At 34.6% G+C, this 26092-nt stretch overlaps 1 protein-coding gene and 1 long non-coding RNA gene across 4 annotated transcripts; both read right to left on the bottom strand.

Annotated features, from left to right (window-relative positions):
* Positions 1-834: 834 nt before the first annotated feature.
* Positions 835-3666, bottom strand: LOC124922165. 3 transcript variants are annotated; one of them, XR_007097767.1, is made up of 7 exons: positions 3307-3666; positions 2937-3048; positions 2339-2524; positions 2050-2100; positions 1904-1982; positions 1641-1712; positions 835-1009 (listed from the first exon to the last, which is right to left on the bottom strand). It is a non-coding gene; the product is annotated as an uncharacterized LOC124922165 (long non-coding RNA). The 3 variants fall into 3 exon arrangements; XR_007097768.1 differs by lacking the exon at positions 2339-2524; XR_007097766.1 differs by lacking the exon at positions 2339-2524 and having other exon boundaries at positions 1904-2100.
* A 1663-nt stretch (positions 3667-5329) lies between these two features.
* On the bottom strand, positions 5330-8394 carry LOC124921897 (probable cysteine desulfurase). Its single transcript, XM_047462597.1, has 5 exons — positions 8039-8394; positions 7421-7922; positions 7052-7253; positions 5960-6415; positions 5330-5873 (listed from the first exon to the last, which is right to left on the bottom strand). The coding sequence occupies exons 1-5, from the start codon at positions 8262-8264 to the stop codon at positions 5445-5447; spliced, it is 1815 nt and encodes a 604-aa protein (XP_047318553.1). The 5' UTR covers positions 8265-8394; the 3' UTR covers positions 5330-5444.
* Between the last annotated feature and the right edge of the window lie 17698 nt (positions 8395-26092).

The following is a 26092-nucleotide window of genomic DNA, read 5'->3' as shown; positions in this document are numbered from 1 at the left end:
GATTCAATATCATTTTGTCAGGAAAAACTTTGGGAGTCATAGATTTCATCAAAGATCTCGTTCTTTGGATAAAACATTTTTTATAATAGAAATCTAACGGACGATATGTGCATGGAAAAAAGTTGTATTATGACTAATCGTATGTATCACGAAGATGTTGAATCAACAATTCACTTACTTTTGCATTGTTGATGATTGACTAGCATTATGAGTTTTTTGTGGAGTACTACTTAGATTCATTGAGTGATGCCCGAGTATTTAGGTAGTTGCTGGAAAGTTTGAATTGATACGACTGTTATGACAGACCTACATATTTGGGTTACCATCCCAATTATTTCACTAGTAAAAAAAGAGTCTATAGCGATTGGTCTCCCAATCGCTATTAGACTCTAAACAAATCGCTGAAGACATAAGGCGATTGGTTATAATCCAATCGTCATCAATCGGTAGAGGTTTCCTCGCCGTTGTCTTAATTAAAAGCGACAATTGGTAATAATACCAATTGCTATAATCTTATGACGATTGAATTAAAACCAGTCGATTTACCTATACTCAATGGCGATTGGTTGAACACCAATCGCAACTTCCATATAGTCTCTAGCGATATAGTCTCTAGCGATTGACAAAAGACCAATCGCAACTTCTATACAGTCTCTGGCGATTAGTAATGCAACCAATCGCTACAGACTTTTTTTTTTATAAAAAAAAAATATATATTAAAAAAAATTTAAAAAAAAAAATTCTTCATTCATCAAAAGCTTACTTCAACACAATCTTTATAAAGTATTTACATTCAATATAGAATATTGCTGTGAAAAAAACAGGCAACAAAATCTAACCAAACTCTACAGTACCCCCATTAACCGATTGGTTTGCCCATTGAGGGAAGTCAACATATATGGATCGTCGCCTAAAGTTGATGCTTGAGAGAGCTTATATGTGGAACGCTTGTTCTCATCTAGCATAAACGTTTTCTTTACATGTTTTGCCTCAGCCTTCAAAACAGAAGCTGCATAAGAAAATTCATGAAAATGAAATCGGTAATTACAAGCCTTTTCGGAAAGTGATATTTTGTCACAATCATCGTCATAATCACATTTAAAAATTGCCGAAGTGAAAGAGATTTTTTGTTTGCATTTGGTATGAAAACTATGATTGAATTAGATGAAATATTTTTACGTGAAAAGTGGTTAAGAAAAAAGGTGAAAAGTGTATAGAAAAAGTGATTTTTTACCAAATTTTATAGATCATGCTAATTCGATGACCAAATTTTGCCAAAAGAAATCTTTTTTGATTTTTTGTCACTTCGATCAAAGTGGATACCAAAAAGCAGATAGCGTGAATATGGACCAGCATACGACTGATTTGGAAGAAAACTTAGATCAGACTTGTTATACTTCTAGATCTCAAGGAGATTCTGCATATAAATACAAAACAATTATAACTCTAAAAATTAGATCTGATGCCAACAAAAACACGGGGAAGAAACATATATTATTGATTCTTATACAAGAATAAGAGTGAATTCAATTAATCCAATGATCATAATAAGATATAGAAAAAATGCAGGTTAAAGTATACTTTGAATCCATATTATGAAGAAAATTAAAGTAAAGATGAAAGAATTTCAGCATTATTACCTCATTTTTGTCACCCGGTTAATTTTTCACCAATAGTATGCCTAGGATATTATTCGAACTCCTCATCTGGGCCTATGAACAAAAGTTAAAAGAAAATGAGTTACTAGTAAAAAATTTCACAAGTTTAGGACGATTATTACTTCCCATTCTTTCTTAATATTGATAAAATCGAAACCAAAAACCAGAATTAGAATATTGATATCCTAACAAGTAACAAACATAGAATTAAAAACAAATGGTATTTTAATGTCTCTATGACATACTGTTCAAACTCCAAATGCTTTGGCAACTCCTGAAACGGCAACATCTGATTACAGAGGGCCAACCGCACCATATATGAACCTGCGAAACCCAGTTCAATATATATTCTTGAAATTTCCATGTATATAGAACAGCATCTTGTGGCTACCATATCATCTACAGACTTGAGCCGTTCAACTTCTTCAGCAACTGAATCTATCTGGATTTTGGAAGAATGTCAAAAGTCAGAAAATTTGAAATTCATAAATCAAAGCACCTCAAAAAAAGAGAAAGAATTGACATCACAAGGTTTTCTTGATTTACATCTAATAGTATATAGAAGAGATTCAATATATTATTGCCTAGGATATAATCCAAATTCCAATAGACTATGAATACATGGAAATTAATAAGCCAATTCATATATATATATCAGAAATCTAATAAGTACTACTTACAATATTTGAAACCACAGCTACATGTTCTGTGCCAAAAAGAGCATCATTTGACTATGTAAGTTAGTGAATTCTATAAAATTCATAAATGTAGTACTGAAATCGACACAGTTCTTATATTAGTACTTATCCTTTGTCATAAAGGCTGCAATATCGAACTTTGCTAGTGAAAAGGAAGCCCATACATCTCTGTTATACACACATCAAGTATAATGATTCAGATTCACCAAAAAATATATAACTTTTCATTGCAATGAAAAGTTTCTCAATGCATAGCCATCATAATATCCACCATAGGAGACCATAAGTCCTAGGGACCTAGATAAAAAAAACATAATATCTCACTCTGGTAATAGCTTTTCATCTTCTTTTTGACAATATTACAGTTCATTGTCCTTTCATGCTTTCCAACTTGCAAAATATTTTTTTGGTTTTTTCAATTAGTTTGTTTATCTAAAAACAACCTTGAAAGGCCTTAGAATTTTCCAACTTCGAATTGACACTTCTGAATACAACTCTACCCATCAAGAGTTCTTGTCTGTTCACTGAAAATGACTTACTCTATCAACAAATATATAATTTCATCTTTCCATGAACCAACCTGTATGATAGGATTAACTCTTATGAAAGATGGCATCCAGGTGAACTAGGGGATAATTGTTCTTGGACCAACTTAGATCAGACTTGTTATACTTCTAGATCTCAAGGAGATTCTGCATATAAATACAAAACAATTATAACTCTAAAAATTAGATCTGATGCCAACAAAAACACGAGGAAGAAACATATATTATTGATTCTTATACAAGAATAAGAGTGAATTCAATTAATCCAATGATCATAATAAGATATAGAAAAAATGGATAAGATAATTGAACTGACTATGAAAAAACCATTCCCTCATTGACATACAAAAAATGTACTTGGGCAGAAATAATGACTTTATACTTGATGAATGATTAGTAACTTACAGATCTAACATCATTGTCTTCATTTAGCAATTTCCCTATAACATTAGTTCGTATACAAGGATCGAGCTAATTGACCTGAAAAGAAAGTTGACTGCAGAGCTTGAGCAGATTCAAACCCTCAAAGATCGTGTGGATGCCGGAGATCGTGTCGTTCCAGCTAGTAGTAGATTAAATGCAAAAGAAATCAATGATATAATGATGGTCTGCAGACGCTTTCTTAATACATTGTTGAAGCAAAAACGTTGCTGGGTTTTCAAGAAACCTGTTGATGCTGCCGCTTTAGGGCTTCACGATTATCATCAGATAGTAAAGCATCCCATGGATCTTGGTACGGTAAATCGCCATTCTATAAACGTCTGTTGCAGAAGATGAAACCCTAATCCACCGGAGGTTCAGAATTCCATTCTCAGAAGATGAAACCCTAATCCACCTGCACGACCTGATCTAGGACTCCGGAGCTGTTGATGTGAGTCGGAAGAGGAGGTTCAGAAGATGAAACGTCTGTCGAAGATCAGGACTTCGACTAGGACTCTGTTCGATTTGGGAATCTCCGGAGCTAAGAAGAAAAGTAAATAGTTTCCAGAGGAAGAAAGAAAATTAAGTAGTTTTAAAAAGGAAACTGCGATGGATGCTTATCCAATCGCCATCCTATAAAATACGAGCGAGTGTCTTCTTTTCCAATCGCGGTTAATAACCAATCGTTTACATTCAAGCTAGTAGCCATAGGTTAAAGGACTAATCGCCATTATAAGGGTAGTTGCGATTGGATTTAATTTCAATCGCCATTAAGAATAGTAATAACGATTATTCTAAACTCAATCGTCAAGTTTGCTAGCTATTTACCCTTTTTTACTAGTGTTTTTTGGTGGACTATCTAGTTGGAAAAAATCGTCGAACTTTCAATAATCTTAGTCATCCGATGTTTATCATTCATAATACTATTATTACAACGTTGTCTGAAATCAGTAGAGTCTATTAGAGAGTTAATCGTATTCTCAAAGATTTACGAGCTCGATAACTTATTAAGTATCGTTTTTTATTTTATATTTTTTTTTTAATGTTATGTTTTATCGTTGTAGTTAATCGATTTTTTTTTAATTTTTAATATAAATGGATCTTGATGAAAAAATATTTTTTAAAATTCTCTTGGGTCAATGACTAGGACATTTACTAGTCACTTTAGATAAGTTCCTACTTCCTTCTCTATTTCTTGGGCCATATAACCGATATGGGCTACTTTATTAAGAACTGGACTTTGGAATTTGGATAGAGTGTGTACTTAATCTCATTTAGATAGAATTTATTAGTAATTATAAAAAATCATCTAAAGGTATGTACTCTTCAAATTTTGTAAAATAGTTTGTTTAATTAAGTGTCTCATTTTCGTTGGACACAAAAACAGATTTGACAGACACATGTTTTTGTTCTGTTCATTGGTTGTCCACACTAAAGAGTTGGAGCCAGACAATATGAAGTCCCAGATCACGTGGCCGGCGGCTTTAAAATAATACAACTTACCAAATAATATCAATTCATTTCTTAGTTTAAGATCCCAACTAATAACTAGAATTAAATAGTTAGTAGATCTGTTCCGCATAAAAATAGATCAAATGGGCTAGGGGTATGAACTTAATCTAGATTCGGTTTCTCTTCCACTTAGAGTCGAAGAACAAGCTATAGTGGCGGAACATATCATTGTCCCGAGTATTTTGGAAGAACTTAATTTCTTCGTGCAGTTCATGAGATTGTTCCTAATTAAGGGAAACGTGTATTAAATGGATGCTTTGTGAGGACTAATTAATTGGCGACTATTTGATCGAGATCTGATGTACATGCATGATTTCGGATAGAATCTATAGGGATATAGATGATGATTAAGATTTTTTTATGTTATAAAAAATATGATTCCCTTACATTACAAAAAAAAGGAATTAAACATAGAACATGACTATGTTCAAGAATTAAAAAATGCTCATCAAAGAATTATCTCTAATTACAAGATTGCTATTAGTTACATCCTACATATATATTTTTCTATTCCTTTTATCTATTGTATATCTTGTGTGTGTGTGAGTATAATATATGTCATTAAATAATAAACAAATGAATGGAATTTAAATCTCATGTGTATATATGAACTAGACCCGGAAAGGCACCAAGCTCGGTTCAATGTCTTCTGGAATATTCCTCTTATGTGGGAACTTTGGGAGGAGACTTGCAATATGTTTTGCAGATTTAAGGTACGACGAGTATTTCCTTATCACTCCCGACGATTCTTCATCGCTCTGGCCTTGTTCTTTCCTATCATTCCCCATTGCCACGGCCATGTTGGCTGTGGACAAGCTGCACATCTTACAACAGCTGTGATGCGTGAGCAAACTTTCTCTTAACACCTTCTTTTTTATGGACCAGGCACCTGTTTTCCAATTGAAGTGGTACATGTGAAGAAACCTCTGCCCGTAAACTGCTATGAACTCAACCGCGGCTAAGATGAACTCGAACTCTTCATTCGACATGTAGTAAGGAAAACTTATTCTTGTCCATCCCGGTTTCACTCCTATGTATCCCTGTCAAAATTCAACAAGAAAATTCAGCACAAGCACCAACTTCAATCATGTAAGTTATAACTTTCAATTATTTTCTATATATGTACCTTTTGAATGACGGCTCTGAAAGCGAGAGACTTGGGCTCGTCGACGCCAAGCAGGCTATGACCATAAGGACCGGCACAAGCACAACCGCCACGAGATTGAATGCCAAAGAGGTCGTTTAAGAGCTTGGCGACAAACGGGCCGTGGAGAGGCTTATCCTTAATGTTCCCGGTTTCACTCCACATGTTGAGGCCATTTCCATCGGAGTGGGAAGTTGTGTAGACTAGGAAGGAAAGAATGGCTTGCCTCTTAGCCGTGGTGTTGCCTATAATGCTTATGTTTTGGTTAGGAAGAAGCCTCTCGAAGGCTCTTTGTATGTAATGATGCTCCTTTTGCTCAATGTTGCTATAGCCTATGTATTCTTTCACCCTAAAGGCTAACGCCGCTCTAACCTTTTGTATTATCGGAGGTGTTCCCGCGTCTTCTCTTTCTTCAATGTTCTCCGAGTATAGTGTATCCTAAATTTTAATAAAACGATCAATTTAGATAATAATGTCGTAAAGAAATAAAAAACGTACAAAATACTATTGTAACTTGAGAGTTGAGAACTTAAGCTTTCTCAATAAACTTTTAAAAATAAAGGCAGTAGTAAATGTTTATACAATAGGACCACTTCCTACTTAAAGACCTAATTTGTAATTACTTACTTTTATAAAGTAAGCTACTATTGAAGTAATTAATTCAGATAAAATATTATAGATTATAAAGATACTAAAAGATTTTATTCATTGAGAAAAATATATTTGTAAAAGAAAAGGTCAATATTTATCCAATATTTCATCGGTAGCAAAATTTGACCATTGATGTTTAGTTTTGACCATTCTGAATATTTTGTTTAGATGAGCACGACAATTGACTTATTATTAATTTTTTTATCACACCCATATAATTAATGAGTTCATGATTCAACCAATTAGTCTTAATGGAATCATCTAGAACTATTAATTAATTAATATCATTGTTTGGTTAAAATTCTAAAAAAACAAATTTAATACTTTTTTTACATGTTCAATTAATTAAAAAGAAAGTTGACAAAAATGGGCAATATATCTATATTTAGTACATGTAATTTAATTAGAGAGAGAATTTGATACCTTCTCGCTGAAGGGATTGACAAAGTCGACGGTGCCGCCGCCGCAAGTTGACGGCGGCGAGTTTCTTAGTTGGTAGAGTGCTTTGCTCATCAACAATATCCCCGGCGAATCTGGCCCTCCGATGAACTTATGTGGGCTCAAGAATACGGCGTCGTATCCGTCTATCTCCCCCGATCTCATGTCTATCTCTACGTACGGTCCACTGCCAATTATTTAATCATTTCATTAATAAACAAACGGCTTCACGTAATTAAAATATTTTATAAAAGTATCACCGGCCTTCAAATGTCAAAGTCAAAGGTTCATGAATATTAATTTGATTATTTGTAAGAGAAAAACATGAACAAATTCAATGTGTACGTGGCTAACCTTGCGGCAAAGTCAAAGCAAGCAAATGCACCGAACTGGTGAAGAAGTCGGGCTAGGGCTCGTGTGTCCGAGTAAATCCCGGTTACGTTGCTACAAGCCGAAAACGAACCAAGCATGGGCCTATTCGTCTTTTGATAAACCCCAAGTTTAGCCCTAAGAGATTTAACATCAACCAGACCATCTTTATCGAGCCCGATCTCAATAACCTCAGCCAAACTCTGTCTCCATGAGAGAAGGTTCGAGTGATGTTCGTATGGTCCTACGAACACCACCCATCTCTCTTGAGGGTTCATCGCCTTGATCACCATCTCTCTCCATGGTGAAGGGATGGCAATCGCCATCACCTCTTGTAACCGTTTGATCGCAGCAGTTGTTCCGGACCCGCAGAATATTAGGGCGTCGTTGTCTGTCCCGCCTAGACAACGTTTTACATACTGGGTTGCCTCGTGAACCGTCTTTGTTGTTCGTTGACCAACGTAGCTGTCGCTGGTGTGACTATTACCTGTTACATTAATCAAACAAAATTAATGTTTTTTTTTAAGTAATCAACAACCACACAAGGGAATAAACATGATGTGAGAAGTTAACGGAATACATTATTAAATAGTTTTTTTTTACCGTAGAAAGGGAGAACGTTGTTGGCGATGTAATTCTCGGTGTAACTAAGGCTGCGGCCTGAGGCTGTGTGATCAGCATATGTTAGCAAGCGAGTCCCAAAGGGGGATTCGAATTCTTCATCGGAGCCGATGATTTGGGAACGGATCCAGGTGATTTTTATATCGCCGGAATTGCTTTTGGGTAATTCCTTCTCTAGAATCCGGAAGGATTCCATTCGTTGGAGCATATCGGCAGCTATTACTGATCTAGACGGCGACGGCGATGATGATAATAATGAAGTGGTGGTAGATCTGGTATTGGTTTGAGAGTTTGACCAGGTGTTGGTAATTAAGGTTTGGTTATCTATTGTTTTTTGAGCTGTTCCTCCTCCTCCATGTCTTTCTGTCATCATCGTCGTCGGTTGTTCCAATTCCATAGTAGAATTGATCGAGATTAAGTATAGTAACTAGGTTTAGAGAGTATCTTACTAAAGATGAAGAAGAATATGACCGGACGGAGATGTGATGATAAATCAAAGAGAAGATGATTCGAATTACGAATGAATAATCCTGTGAAGGATATATTTTATAAGAGAGAGAAAATAGAAGAAGGAGAGAGAGAGAGATTAATAGGTCAAAGACGAGTGGGCGTGGGAAAGTTGGAACTAAATTGAGAAATTACGATTGAAGTATAAAATTTGATTTAAATATACATTTTTTATTTTGCTTCTTATCTAAATAAATATAAACGTTTAAAACATAAATACAACTAGTGGTAACCTAAAGAAAGAAAAAAATTATACAATTAATCTGTAATTTTTTTTTTTTTGCATATTATATTTTGTTTAAACTATTTTTATTTAATTTATATTAATCATTCAAATAAAATTATATTTTGTAAGTAGAAGATGTAATATAGGATTATAAATAGCCAACAAAAGTTACTTGATCTCAATTTCACTGTTCTAGTTCTTTCAATTTGGGTATAAGATTTTTTAATTTTTCAAAGAGGCTCGTGATATCCAATTTTTGTTATCACTAGACTAAAATGAATATCTTGTAAGTTGCTCCTAAATCCTAATTGTGTACTATCAACTTTTTGTTGTATAGTATATTTCTTCAAATTTGTTTAGTTAAACTTTATAATACAAAATCCATAGTCATTTGAAAATAAAATAAAATACAAGAATCATAATTTTCTCCAAACAAATTAAAGTCCATAAATCCACCTAACTTTCAATAGGATTGTATCAAATCATATTAATAGTTCTATCATGTTTGCTAAACTAGTTGAGTAAAAGGAATACAATCTACTATTTTATTCATTCTAACATATAAACTATATACAAGATTATAATATTGAAATCCACTAATTTAGACATTTCAAATATATTAATTAGGCTAACCATATAAAGAAAATCTAAGAATAACTATTAATTGATTACATTTATTATACCCCGTAATCGAAATAGGTGTGCGATGTATGCTGATATTGGATCGAAATTCTTAAAAAATAACTCTCGGAAGCCTTTCGTGAAGATTTCTACAAATTGACATGAACACGTCAAATATTGTAGAGCACTAGCCAAGCTGTAGTACAAAGAAGAATCCGACACAAGAGAAAAGACTAAAGCCCAAAGTTTCGGTGTGGTATCAACTAGTGTAGTCGACGACTTACAAGATGACATACCTACATGACCTACAATCATAGACGCATACTTTTGTTGAGAGAGGAACATATCATTTGCATGAGGCCTTACCGAAATGCCCAAAAATAATGTAAGAGACTCTAATCCTTCATAGCAAATTTCATACTCAAGCTGGAGATGAAGAATCGACAGAGAGAGTTAGGGGATGCCGTAAATATTATTTCATCAACATACATTAACAAGTATGCCATGTCACATTTGCTCACCCTGGAGAAACATAAACAATGAGTGAACTGAAAGAGTTCGGGAAAAACCAAGTGTGGACACAAAGTCCGTAAAGTGTTTGTTCTAAACTCGAGGAGTTTGCTTAAAACCATACAATGATTTCTTCAAACGTCAGACATGATGAGAAAATGAGGAATCTATGAGCCAAAAGGGATGATGCATGTATACAACATCATCAAGAGTGCCACGGAGAAAATCGTTATTTAAATCAAGTTGGTGAATTGACCATTTCTTTGATAGGGAAAAACCAAGGACCAACCGAATAGTGGTCAGTTTGACAACAGGACTAAAAGTCTTCCTTCAATCAACACCAACCTATTGAGTTTTTCCATCACCTACAAGACATACTTTATGCCTATCAAAAGAACCATCAGCATGGTCTTTATGAGTAAAGACCCATAAAGAATGAATAATATTAACATCACTTGGACGGGGAACCAACTCACACGTCTTATTAGAAATTAAAACATTAAACTATTCTTGCATGACTAACTTATAGTTTGGATCTTGTAGGGCAGTTATAGGGTACGTTACGAGGTAAATGAGATTTAAATCCAGTAGAAAGACGGTTAAAAATACGTTTGGGCAGAAACACTCCCCGCTGACTTCGAGTGATCGGTCGAAGAGAAGAGGGAGGATGAACGAGAGGGGAGGTGGAGATGAAGGTGTAGATTGATGATGAATCACATATGGTGATGGAGGATCATCTAGAAAATCATACGAGAGTGGAGGAGACTGAATTTTAACGAAAGAAAAACGAGACTCATTAAAGATGACATGACGACAAATAATAATTTTATTATTTGATATGTCAAAGCACTTATAGCCTTGGTGATTCAATAGTATCCTAGAAAGAAACATGGGGTAGAACGTGAAAGAAGTTTATGAATCATCGTTAATGGAAATAGAGGGTAACAAAAACACCCAAACACGCATAAATGGTCATACATTCGATCTTTGTGGTACAAACACTGTAATGGAGTAACGTATGCCATGTGTTTACGTGAAAAATATTTAGGAGGTATGTGACCATTTGGAGAGTATAATGTGACCAAAATGAGGTGAGTATCTTGGCATTAGTGAGTAATGTATAAATCATATTATTGATAATACGAAACTGTCTCTTAGTCTTGTCGTTCTAAGACGAAGTGTGAGGACATGAGAAGCGAAAGATCATCCCATGCGTGGATGCAAATTCATAAACGAATGATTATCGAATTCCCTCCTATTATCACATTGAAAATATTTTATATCTCTCTCAAATTGGGTTTTAACGAGTGTCCGAAATTGTAATAAAGCACTAAATACTTGAGATTTATGAGATAAAGAGAAAGTCCACAAAAGACAAAAAAGTCATGAAAAAACAAAACATAATATCTATGGCCCAAAGAACTTAACACAGAAGCCGTCCATACATCACTATGAATAATGTCAAACGGTAACAAATAAATCGAAGTAGAAGCCTTAAATAGAAAACGAACATGTTTTCCCAAAGAACCCGAAGGACAAATATAAGAAATATGTTGTTTATTACAGTGAATTAAATAATTTAATCTAAGAGATTCAAAACTAGAGTTATCAGGATGACCCAAACGACTGTGCCAAAAGGATGGCGACAAAGCAACAAAAATAGAAGATGACACATGACTCCTAGTTGTGACCGAATGTAGATCCCCTCGACTGTCATATCTCATTAGATGCGTGTCGTCTGAAAATCCTTAACTAAAAACTCAAAAGGATCAAACTCAATAGACACCGAATTATTCGTAGTGAATTTACGAACATAAACTAGATTTTTAACAAGAGTAAGAGCATGGAGAACATTATTTACCAACCGATTATTGCGGCTAGGGAGAAGGATGTCAACTTTGGACTCGATATTGAGAATGCCCCGATCGACCCCCATTAAGAGAGCCCTTTTCTTCTTTGTCTTCTACCGAGATCCCCACGATGATATACATTGTGACCCATTCGTCTCAGACTCTTTAGAGACAAGAGCTACACCCGATGTCGGTGCCGAATACCTAAAACTAGAATTGTATTACTATTACCTACAAGAATATCATGTTTAAAACTTGAATTTAAATAAGACTAGAGAATATCATGTTGGATCAAGAGACGTAATACCAAGGGTATACATGGTCGCTTCAATGGTCGTCGGAGTTGGTGGAGACTAAGCCATGTATGCTTGTGGTCGCGGGCCAAGAAAACTCGACTGTTATTGTGGCGTTGGCGGACAAGAGCTAGAAAGAGTCTCTTCAATTGAGCTGTTGGATACGGGCATGGAGGAGAAGCCCATGGCCACTACTAAGACAATGATGGTGGACCTGAATGACCAACCAATTATTGCGGCTAGGGAGAAGGATGTCAACTTTGGACTTGATATTGAGAATGCCCCGATCGACCCCCATTAAGAGAGTCCTTCTTCTTTGTCTTCTACCGAGATCCCCACGATGATATACATTGTGATCCATTCGTCTCAGATGCTTTAGAGACAAGAGCTGCACCCGATGTCGGTGCCGAACTAGAGGCCACCTGCTTCGCTAAGCCAAATTCTTCCATAATCAACATGGATCGTGCTTGGTAGAACTGAGGAAAATGATCACTCTGACGGAGTAATGTCGCGACCCCGTTGTACGCCTCTTCTAGGTCCACGACCAACATCAATACGAGGCAGTCATTTGAGACCAGGCTACCGACGCCCTGCAATTGATTGACCGAGACTTTGAAATGTTGATAATAAGCCGAAACCCCGAGAAAATCTATCATGATGGTGGTGAAAAACTCTTCCTCAAGGGAAACCGAACGAGAATGACGGTTATCTTGAAAAATCCCATGTAGATGTGTCCATGCTTACTTGGCTGTAAAGTCCGGTTCGAAGATCGTGTGAAGGAGAACCTGTGATATTATGGCTAGATCCACTGAAGGATAGTGGCATCGAGAGTTAGCCACATATCTTTCTCTTCATCTGTCGATGGCGGCGGTAGAATAGGAACCGACGGGATGATGTGATGAAGAACCCGATGAGAACGGGCATGAATCTTACACAAAAAAGTCACGTCTAAAAAAAGGTTTATATTCCAGCACTATATAAGGTCATATTCAGCATGTTATAAGATCTAAGGTCATATCTAACCATATATAAGACTTAAGGTTATATCTAACGCGTTATATGGCCATATACAGCGCTATACAAGGTCATATTCAACACGTTATAAGGTCATATCCAACGTATTATATGACCATATCTAGCGATATATTCAACGCGTTATATGACTATATCTAGAGCGCTGCATGTATAATATAATATCCAGCTGTATAATGTCATATCCAACGCTGAATAGCGCTGGAATTTTTTTAGATATAATTTTATTTTTTATTTTTAGGTTTCTTAAATATAATTTATTTTTTTTAAAAAAAAATTGTTTCCCTCTCATGCACACATGTCAGGACACGGACACGTTAGATTCGTGACATACTTTCATTCTTAACCTAGTTGCCCATATCACAACTTTGTTTTTTTTAATTGTGAGACTTTTCACAAATGTTTAATAAAGTCTCATTGAAATCGATTGAGACGGTCAAGAAACTCATTGATTCTCGAGTAACTCCGTGCTTGTTTAAGTTTTTTATTTTTTTTATTTTTGCCGTTGATGAACATTTTTGAGTCGTCTTGTTTTCTAATAATTTTCGATTAATTCATTTTGTAATGTTTTAGTCGTTAAATTTATACGACTATTTGTAAAATTTTACCTGGATCATTTAAAAAGAAAAATCGCCAGACTGGATTTCAAATCACAGTTTTTTTAAGATTATCTTTTTGATTCCATTCTTATCTTAGTGACATTGCTAGATTTAGATTTATCTATAAAAATGAAATACAAGAATCTTAAATAATTCTACATACCCAACGTCGCCTTCTACGCGTAATAAGGCCAAGCCAGTACGGATATTAATTCGGAACCCCTTTCCTCCAGAAATAAATAATTATCTTATATATTTTAAGGTTGGCGGTAGATATATATTTTACTAAGAGACTTGATAAACACAACGAAGAGTTAGCGAAAGCAAAGCCACGAATCCTACGTGGCCTTGCCAGCTAGGAGAGAGAAAAAAAAATTCTGTAAGTATCCTCTTTCACCAATAGGGTTTCATATTTCTGCATTTATTTCTCTCTCTAAAACGCATCATTTATTTGTCTTCTCGGCCGGCTGTATTTATTTCTTTCTCCAGTTGCATTTATTGCTTTTTTCCGGCTGCATTTACTTCTCCATGGTATCTTTCTTAAGGATCTTTATTTTTTTTATAGATCTAGGGTTTAGATTTTACAGATCTAGGGTTTACATTTTACAGATCTAGGGTTTACATTTTACAGATGTATTTATTTCAGAACTGTTTGAACTTTTAGGAAACCAAAGCACCGAACATGAACAATCCAGTAGATGAAGAACATAACCTGAACAGATCCACCCCTGTTGAACCCGAAAGGTACCCAATTTGTATAAAAAATCTACATTTCAATATGTCAAAATGTCCCGAAATGGGTGGTTTCGGGACAAGAAAGGGTCTTTTCTTGTCCCGAAATGGGTGGTTTCGGGACAAGAAATGGTCCTTCCTTGTCCCGCAATGTGTGGTTTCAGGACAAGAAATGTTGTGTTTCGGGACAAAAACTGTTGTGTTTCGGGACCTGAAATGGGTGGTTTCGGGACAAGAAAGGGTCATTCCTTGTCCCGAAACCATTTCGGGACAAAAATTGTTGTGTTTTTCAGGACCCGAAATGGGTGGTTTCGGGACAAGAAAGGGTCATTCCTTGTCCCGAAACCACCCTTTTCGGGACTAAAATTGTTGTGTTTTTCGGGACCCAAAATGGGTGGTTTCGGGACAAGAAAGGGTCATTCCTTGTTCCGAAACCACCCTTTTTGGGACATAAATTATTGTGTTTCGAGACCTGAAATGGGTGGTTTCGGGACCCGAAAGTGTGGTTTTAGGACCCGAAAGTGTGGTTTCGGGACCCGAAAGTGTGGTTTCGGGACCCGAAAGTGTGGTTTCGGGACCCGAAAGTGTGGTTTCGGGACCCGAAAGTGTAGTTTCGGGACCTGAAAGTGTGGTTTCGGAACCCGAATGTGAGGTTTCAGGACCCAAAAGTGTGGTTTCGGGACCCGAATTTAGGGACTTTTTTCTTACTGTTGCACTTATATTTTGCAGTCACATTCCTAGTGTTGGAATGACATTTTTCTCGAAAGAACAACATCTTGAATTTTACACATCATATGCCCACTTAATTGGATTCGGCATTACCAAGTTAGGGAGCAAAAATGTTGGTGGTAAGAGGAAATACTTCAGCGTTGGTTGTGCCAAGAGTTTTATGAAAGAATCGAAGTCCAAAAATAAGTTTCATCAGCCTAGACCAATAACGAAGACAGATTATAAAGCAAAGATTAATGTTGTTGTTCGAAATGAAGTGGAATATGTGATAACAAGTATTTCTCTTGAGCACAACCATACATTAAGCCCTAAGAGAATACGTCATGTTAGATCCTACAAAGTAATTGACGGAAATGTAAAGAAAAGATTGGATACAAACGATGAAGCTGGAATAACTGTGGCCAAAACATTTCAATCACTTGTAGTTGAAGCTGAAGGGTATGAAAATATGTCTTTCGATGAGAGGACATGTAGAAATTATGTTACAGAAGCACGAAGGTTGAGGTTAGGGAGTGGGGATGCTGAAGCACTCACTAAATATTTCTTAAGAATGCAAACCAGGAACTCAAACTTCTTCTACCTTATTGATTTGGACGAGGAATCCCGAATTAAAAACGTGTTTTGGGCAGATGGTAGGTGCAGGGCTGCCTTTGAAGATTTTCATGATGTTATCTCTTTCGATACAACCTATTTGACAAATCGCTATGACATGCCTTTCGCTCCGTTTGTTGGTGTTAATCATCATGGTCAATCCATTTTGCTTGGATGTGGGTTATTGTCAAGTGAAGATTCAAATTCTTTCACATGGTTGTTTAGAACTTGGTTGAAATGTATGCATGATAGACCTCCAAATGCCATAATCACAGACCAATGTCGATCCATGGCGATTGCAATTAAGAAGGTATTTCCTAAAACTCATCATCGATTTTGTTTGTGGCATATAATGAAGAAACTTCCTATAAAACTTGGAAGCCATACTGAATACCATCTAATAAAGAAGATGCTGAAAAACATTGTATACAATTCCATAAATATTCAACAATGCGAAGAGGATTGGAATAGACTAATTGAAGATTATCAGTTGGAAGATAATGTTTGGTTGAAATCTTTGTATTTGGAAAGATCTAAATGGATACCTGTTTATGTCAAAGGATAATTTTGGGCCGGGATGTCAACATCTCAACGGAGTGAAAGTATGAACGCCTTCTTTGATGACTACGTGCAGTCCAAAACATCCCTCAAACAATTTGTCGAGCAATATGATAAGGCTCTATTGAGAAATATCGAGAGAGAAAAGAAATTGGATTTCCAATCGTTTAATTCTTTGATACCAACTGTTAGTGGATTTGCCTTCGAAAGGCAATACCAAAACTTATAAACTCCAGATATATTTAGATTGGTTCAAGAAGAAGTTAGAGGTTTGATGTTGTGCGACATCTCAGCCATTGAAGAGGAATGTTCAGTTTGTATCTTTAGAGTCGAGGAAAGCATGTTGGGGGTTAATGGAGAACATGTAAGAGATGTTTCTTACAAAGTACATTACACCGAAAAGGATTGCAATGTGAAATGTCAATGTCGATTGTTTGAGTTCAGAGGTATTTTGTGTAGGCATATCATGGCTGTGTTGAAAAAAATGAGGGTGAATGAGGTACCAATGTATTATATAATGGACCGGTGGCGTAAAGATATTAAGCGTGGGTATCAAAATATCACCAACATTTATGATTCAGATATGTCCGTGGAAGAAAAAAAACGTCACAATAGTCTAACTCGATTGATGCAAGAGGTTCAACAAGTTGGAGTAAAATCGTAAGTCAGTTGTTCTTTTTGGATGAACGGAATAAAAGGCTTGATGGAACAGTTTATGTCACTTAATCATGGAAGCACTAAAGCATCTAAAAACCAAAGCACAAAAGCATCTCCATCTTCATTTCAATCTCCCGCTACATCCATTTTGATACACTCTCCCAAAAAAGTTAAAAGTCGAGGACGACCACCAACAAAGAGGAAACAATCTTTAATTGAAAAAATCCCCAAGACTTCGAGATAAAAAAAGAAGGGAAATACGGCCACAACATCTACAGTTTTGGATTCAACACAACAACAATGGAATGATCCACTTTCAACTCAATTATCCTTCACATCACTTTTGTCCTCTCAAGTATATGTGGAAGATAATGCGTGTGGGGATAACATTCAACGAAGATAGTACTTATTTTGATCATGTTGTAACTTTGAATATTTTTACATTTTTATCATGTTGATCATTTTTAACGAAGATAGTACTTATTTGATCATGTTGTTGTCACTTATTTTTAACAAAGTCTAACCAAGTTAAAACAAGTTAAAAACCAAGAGAAAAGAAGTTAAAAATCTAAATTCCGGGTCCCGAAACACCTTATTTCGGGTCCCGAAACAACATATTTCGGGTCCCGAAACAACATTTCGGGTCCTGAAACACCCTATTTCGGGTCCCGAAACACCATTTCGGGTCACGAAACAACATATTTCGGGTCCTGAAACACTATTTCGGGTCCCGAAACAACATTTCGGGTCCCGAAACACCCTATTTCGGGACCCAAAGTGGTGTTTCGGGACCCGAAATATGTTGTTTCGGGACCCAAAATAGGGTGTTTCGGGACCCGAAATTTAGTTTTTTAACTTAGTTTATACTTGTTTTAACTTAGTTTATACTTAGTTTTTAACTTGTTTTAACTTAGTTTATACTTGGTTTTTAACTTGTTTTAACTTAGTTTATACTTGTTTTAACTTAGTTTATACTTGGTTTTTAACTTGTTTTAACTTAGTTTATACATGATTATAATTGAAGACAAAAAATGTACTAAATTAATTAAAATTTGCTCTTTTTATACATCTTATACGTTTCAGGACAATCTACTTTTAAAATGTCTACAAACTTCTGTAAGATGTTCTTGATATTTTTGTTTAAGTTTGAACGGATGATCATTGCAGTGTATTTGACTCGCAATGCTTCAAGCATTCCCCTTGCCTATAGAAAATTATAATTCAGCGGTTATTAAAGATTTGTAAAACAAATAAAATGTGAAAATATGTAACTTACATTTTCTATCGTTATACCACACTCCCAATTTGTTGCATCGCCCATGTAACAATGAATATGTCTCATACAGTATATTCCGCAATTCGTTTTATTTGAACTGTCTTGCCAAGGTAATTTCAAAATATTAAACGGGAATTGGGCAATTTTGGATGCGATCCCTTGGTCGATAGTTTGGAAGTAGTCCACAACGTTTTGTACCTGTTTTACCAAAGAAGTTAATAAACACTTTCAAAATATGTTTTGAAGTCAATACATTATGTGTAAAAAAGACTTCAACATTACCAGTTGCCGAGTTGTGACATATTTATCATCCCATTCTATATCTGGGTCCAGTGGGAGGTTGTCGATGACTTCAATTGCTTGGTTTCGCATATTGATGACAACCAAATAATAGTGATTTTCATATAAAATTGGGAAACATATCTGCAAGAATATCACCAAGATTCAGATGACACATATGATCAAAAATCAGATAATATAAAAAAAATTGGACTTACCAGATTAGTAGTTTTCATGTCTTCGTGAGTTAATTCGAAAATTCTCATTTCTTCAATCATTCTTTCAATAAAAAGGTCTTTCGTTCTCCAAAAGTCCTGCAAATGAAATCAACATCACAATAAGAGATAATTGGTTTAAACAACAATGAAAGATATAGAGACTTACAGAAATGACTGTCGAAAAAACTATTTTCGTGTCGGAAGTTGATTTGCAGTGATCAGTGAGCATGTTTTCCCACGCATCAATAATCCCACTTTCAACATGGCATTCATTTTTCATTGATTGAAATTGCTCTATGTTGATATTGGTAAGCTCGGATACATAGAATACTTCCTTACTGAAACCAGATAAAGAAGAAAACAAGTTAAAAATCAAACTTTCGGGTCCCGAAACCACCCTTTTCGGGTCCCGAAACAACACATTTCGGGTCCCGAAATCACCCCTTTCGGGTCCTAAAACACCATTTCGGGTTCTGAAACCACCCATTTCGGGTCCCGAAACCACCCTTTTCGGGCCCCGAAACACATTTCAAGTCCCGAAATCACCTCTTTCGGGTCCTGAAACACCATTTCAGGTCCCGAAACCACCCATTTCGGGTCCTGAAACCACACTTTCGGGACCATTAATTCAGCCGAACATGATTTAACAAACATGAAACTATGAAATCTTGATTTACCTCGCATTCGAATCACCTGCATAAATGAATCCCACAACGACTTCATCTCGGTATTCTAACATGACATAATCGAAGAACACTTTATTTCTTTGCTTGTTCTTCTTCATATATTTAGATTGAAGGCGTGCTGGAAGTACCATGATATGTATGGGATATTTCTTATGTTTTTTGGAAGCAACCAATTCTCTTCCCGCGACATCATGAATTTGGGCAGACTCGATGATCTTCGTCGACTTGTTCTGCGTCATGTATGGAGATTTAAAGCGTGCTGGAATTTTCATAAGTCGCACGGGATTTCTCCTTCTTTTTCTTGGAGACCCATCTTTTTCAGGTACTTCATCTTCATCTTCATCTTCCTCTTCGAGAACACCCTTTTGACCCACCTCTTTTTCAGGAATGGCCTCATTTTGACCCACCTCTTTTTGACCGGCATCAGTGTGAGCCCCCTCAGTGTGAGCCCCCTAGTGTGAGCCCCCTCAGTGGGAGCCCCCTGATCATTTACCCCATCATCTTCAGTGGGTGTTCGATCTTTGAAGTATCTGTGCATGACATCCCTAAAAGGTTTATTCGTGTCCATTGCTCTATAAATTATGTGGATGGCATTGTCATACATTGGCGTTGCATCCCAGCCTGAAGTTAAAGATTTCAGTCTTCTCGTGGCTTTTTCAATAAACAACGTACATTTAGCAATTCATGCCAAATTCTCTGTAAAACTCAGTTTATCAACGTCCGGAGCTGACGTGTTAATAGGTGTTATATTCATAGGTGGTAGGCTTTCATTCATATATTTCGTTGGTTCTGACCTCTTCCTAGGTGGTGACCTCTTCCGAGGTGGTGACCTATTCCTAGGTTCTGCTGCTGCTGCCGCCGCCGCCTTTGGGGTCTCAGACACATCCTCGTTCTCCTTCTCCTCGTTCTCCCCCACATCATTATCCTCCTCATCGTTCTCCCCCCACATCCCCGGTAGTGGAATTCGTCCCACAACGCTTCCGCGTCCGAATCCTCCATTTTCCAACTCCGTATCCAGCCTAAACTTCAACGTTGTGTCATTCCAACATGACATTATTGGAAATCGACGGTCATTAACTCCTCCCAGTTGAGGGTTGCTCACCCTATACACGTAGCACAACTGAAAACAAACATATGTTAATTAAAACCAATTATTTTTGTAAACAGAGAACTTAATTAGTGATAACTTACAATAAGGAACGTCTGTGGTCCTTGGAAATGTCGTTTTTCATTCTCCTTCACTTTTGCGCATGATTGAACTAATCCTTCAAGTACAAATTTGCACCAATTGAACTTCTTGATATTATGAACATCTGAAATAGATTTCAGAATTCTATACCTGCAAGTGAAAAAAACATATTTGAGGATTAATTAACATGTCATATAAGTTGTCATGCAAATGAAATAACAGAAATGAGATATACCTGGATAGTTGACCTAGGTGATCACACCAGAGAAAGCAGCTGACAACAAATAATACGAAGTCTATCTTAAAATTGTTGTCAACAGCTTTGTTCTCAATCATTTTTGTCGGCATAGCAGTCACTAAAGGAGCGCCATTAAGAGGGTTACCCCATCGAGTCCTAAATGCCTTCAGTTTGTCATCAGTCTCGTTATTCTAATATTCTACAATTTCCAACTCCCCTGTGGGGAGACCCAATATCATTTCAACATCTTCTTCTTCGATTTTCACTTCCTCGCCATTCTCTAGAGTGAAAGAACATTTATCACAGTCAAACTGCCTGACTAGATAACGAGATATCTCCCCGGGGCATTTTGAAAGCGATAATGAAAGTAGATGGCCAAAGCCTATTGACTTCACAGCCTCCTTTTGATCATTAGACAGTAGTTGCAGAAGATTGAAAAGCCCAAAAGAAGATGTCCTAGTTAAAAAAAGGTTGTGGGGGGCTGCTTTGGGAGCTGCTGCTCTGGGGGATTTCGGAACTAATTTGGGAGCTTTTGGGGATTTGGGAACTTCTTTGGGAGTTGTTGCTTCTTGGGCATTCCTTTTACGTTTATTTGCCCTACAAAAACAAAAGATAAACATTTAAAAACCATGAAGTAGATAATCAGATAAAGATAAACATTTAAAATCAAATATCTACTCATTTCGGGTCCCAAAACACCCTATTCGGGTCCCGAAACACCCTATTTCGGGTCCCAAAACACCCTATTTCAGGTCCCGAAACACCATTTCGGGTCTCGAAACACTCCATTTTGGGTCCCGAAACACTCCATTTCGGGTCCCGAAACACCATTTCGGGTCCCGAAACCATACTTTCGGGACCCATAACAGCCAATCAAATCAAAATCCCATTTTCGGGTCCCGAAACCACACTTTCGGGACCCATAACAGCCATACATTACAAAATCCGATTTACGGGTCCCGAAACCACACATTTCGGGTCCCGAAACAACACATTTCAGGTCCCAAAACCACCCATTTTGGGTCCCGAAACCACGCTTTCGGGACTCATAACAGCCAAACATATCAAAATTCAATTTTCGGGTCCCGAAACAACACATTTCGGGTCCCGAAATAACACTTTCAGGTCCCGAAACAACACATTTCGGGACCCTTCATTCAAAAAACATATCAAAATCAAATTTCTAGACTATATAATCATACTTTCGGTTCCCCGAAACAACACTTTCGGGACCCATAACAGCCAAACATATCAAAAATCACATAAATCATCACATAGAAGCAAATACACACAAAATAATCAACCATTTCTATCATTAAAATAATTAGAATCAGCAGAATCATAAAAATCCATAACCCTAACCCTAACCCTAACCGCAAAAACCTAAACAGTCTTCAAATCATCAAAATGTTCTAGGATTCTAAAGGAGAATATGTTATTTACCTTGTCCTTGGAGATTTTGGAGTCTTGCATGGAGATGTACCTGGACCATCAGCCTGAAAAAGAGAAATGATATTCACGAATGCAGACAGTGAAGTGAACGGAAATACCCGAACGGAAATCATCACATCGAAAGAAAGAAGATGAATAAAGTTGAAGAAGTCGGGGATGCCGCCGGAGAGAAAAATCGCCAGAGAAAAATCGCCTGAGAAAAATTGCCGGAAGTGATAAATGAAAAGAAGAAAGAGAGAGGAAAGAAGAAAGAGGAAACTGAAACGTTTTTCTTTTTTTTTCTGTTTTTTTCTTTTTTTTCTTTTTTTTTTGACTTTTTCTCTCTCCTAGATGGCAAGGCCACCTAGATTCGTTGAGAATATCATTTTCCTTTTACTAAATAATTAAAAAAAAGTCAAACATGTGTAATATATTTCCAAATGGTAAATCTCAATAAAGGGGACAAACCGCGGATAGCTACATCATACATGTATATATAAATTTGACATGCTTTATCCTTCTAATATATTAAATATATTTTAAAATATATATATATATATATATATATATATTAATTTTGATGATATATTTTACTTCTTTGGTAATTTTGTTTGGAAGAATATATGTGACAATTAATAATTTTAATTATGTAAACAAAATTCATTTGATTTAAACTATTTAAAAAAAAATTAATTATTTTTTATTTTTTAAATTAATTGTCAACTAATCTTAGTAATCACTAAGATTACTAACTAGCCTAACTAATATGAATCCATTGGCCATCATGGGTGATAAAATAGCAGCCTTAGTTGAAATTTGTATATTCTAGTACAAATTAATAAAAAAGAAGGTAGAACTTCTGTTAATATACTCAACTTATATTACAAAATCTTAATTTTTATATATTTTTTTGTTAATAAGGTGTCCCGACCAATTTGTAAATTGTGATTGTTTTGATAACAAATATTCAATATATTATGTTTAATTCAATGAATATGAAGTTATATCATATATGAAGTGATCTTAATATTTATTTAATTAAAAACAGCAATAAGATATATAATATATTAATTGGAAGTGGACAAATGTCAGGCTAATATGAAGCAACGGGAAATTAGATTATTATTATTATTATAATCTTGAATTCAATATTCAAAATAAGTCCATATATATTTATTTAATAGAGCGGAAATAAAGATAAGAACAGCTAGGGTGTATCAAATTAAGAATAGGTCAACGCGTTACATTAATTCATTTTCTAGATTAATTTCTTTGAATGTTAATTAATTAATTAGAGTATGTTTTATTTTTCTACTAGATGAAATTAAGTACACACTGTTTCGTGTTCAACTATACATACTTGGCTGTCTCATAATCTTATGCTAAAATCCCTTAAATTATTATTATTATTAATATATATATATATATATATATATAGTAATTAAACATGTCAATATTTAAAAGATATAAACTTTATTTAAATGTTTTCTTGAAGAACACTTAAACAGGAATGGGGCATTAACTGTATGTACCTAAGTACAAATCTTTTATTTTAAATTTTAAATAAATACATTTTATTTTTTTTCTGTTTTTGTAAAGAATGAAACTTTTGGCTCTATCATTTTTGCCAAAACATAGTGATATTTTATAACAATCTCATTATAATTATAATTATAATTATAATTATAATTATAAATTAGTTTTGAAAATTACTTAAAAATGTGATTGATTTTTTTGTGTGTAATATATATATATATATTATAAACTATATTCTTTTGAAAAATGACTTCTTTATTTTTTTATATATTGTCACTTTTTTTTTCATACCAAAAAATTCAATATGATCATATATATTAATGTCTATTATTATAAGTATTTTAATTTTATAATAAAAATAAAACATTTTCATTAAATTTCTTCTTTATACTTGTAACTTAAAATTAATATATGCCCAAATAAAATGATAATTCTCTGTCCAATTTGAAATTCTTTCCAACAATAGGCATGCTTTAGAAAACTTAATACACACTAACCCACCAATTAACCATAATTATTTTTTAATATATCAAAAATATTAGCAGCTTAAGCTATTGTTTTTGGACTAATTTTTTTTATATTAAACGTTGATTTTTATAAATTTCAAATAGTCAGTTATGTTGATTGATAGTTCCATTAAAGGATGTATTTGATTAATTCATCCTCTTAATAAATTCAAATTCAAAATCAAACATTCTTATACATCTCATCTGTTTCTTTTATAATAAATAACAATAACTTAATAATATGAACTAAATTGCAATTACATATTATTTATTATTAAACACATCACACATGATCAAAATATGTTTACATTTTGTACTTTTCTTTACATGAAACAAATATAAATCATTAAGTTATAATTTGTTACCTTGATTGTAATTTCTTTTAGAGATTAATTAAGTTTTAGAATTTGCAGTTAACAATATTTAGTGGTGAATGACAATATATAGACAACATTTAAATTAAATAAGAAATTGATGGAATGGAAAAAGAGGTTGATTAGTTAAACTTTCCATATTTTGTTATTCAATTTGTCTTATCGACTCGAGAGTCTCTGTTCCAACAAATGGAGAATCAGTTTGAAGTCGGTTCAACTTGTTCGGTTATGTTTTTGTCAGTTTTTCATCGATTCAATCGGTTATGGTCGATTTTGGTTAATAAAAAAAATACCATATTTATTTCATTCACTTTTTTTTAGCTTTGTTATTAAATATAGGTTATTCCTAAGATTTTTTACATATTGAAATTTGATGATACACAAAAATTGAGTTTTTATTAAACTAATCTATACACCTTTTTCTTCAAGCTTACCTATTTGGACCTTTAATTTCTGGGCACATACGTCATCTATCATTCATTCTTTATTTATCCTTTTATTTTATTTTTTCCACTAAATATTTGGTTGCAGTTCTACGGTCAAGGACTGGAATGTGAAATCACATAAAAGTCAAGGGGCTGTTCGCAAATTTCAGGTTGTCTAAGGGTCAAATTGAATTTCAGTTCTCTTACCTAATAGTATACTAGTCGTAGAGTCTAGTCCAACTTTTTTTTAATCTTTTCCTCTAAGATTTTATTTTTCAAATAAAATGGATTAATGATTTTGATTTCAACTTTAAAAATAAAATAATAATTCCTTTTCTACTTAATAGTATTATTGGAAAACAAGGTATATTTGAACCTTTTTGATAATTATTAATACCCAACTCATTAGTCTCAATCAAAAGCTACCTGATCTCAATTTCACTGTTCCTAGTTCTTTCAATTTGGGTACAATGTTTTTGTTTGATTATGATATTGATTACGATAACTTTGAGAAGTTTGAGATTTTTGATTAATATATAATATAATAATAAAATTACAAAAAAAATAAAAATATTTTAATATTTTGATTAATAAATTATGTGATTTGATAAATATAGAGAGTTAATTTAAATAACCTAAAAATACTATCAACTTTTTGTTGTATAGTATATTTCTTCAAATTTGATTAGTTAAGCTTTATAATACAAAATCCATAGTCATTTGAAAAAATAATACAAGAATCATAAACTTATCCAAACAAATTAATGTCAACAAATCCACCTAACTTTCAATAGGATTGTATCAAATCATATTAATAGTTCCAACACGTTTTCTAACTACGTTCGCCAATTATGTTTGCCAACTACGTTCGTCAACTACGTTCGTTAACTATGTTTGCCAACTACGTTTTCTAACTACGTTTTCCAAACTAAAGGAATACAATTTATTGTTCTAATCATTTCAAAACATAGAC

This window comes from Impatiens glandulifera, chromosome 1 (assembly GCF_907164915.1).
Source record: "Impatiens glandulifera chromosome 1, dImpGla2.1, whole genome shotgun sequence".
In the NCBI taxonomy this organism is placed as follows: domain Eukaryota; kingdom Viridiplantae; phylum Streptophyta; class Magnoliopsida; order Ericales; family Balsaminaceae; genus Impatiens; species Impatiens glandulifera.
Note: the sequence above shows the minus strand (reverse complement) of the source record. Positions and strands in the feature narration are given on the sequence as shown.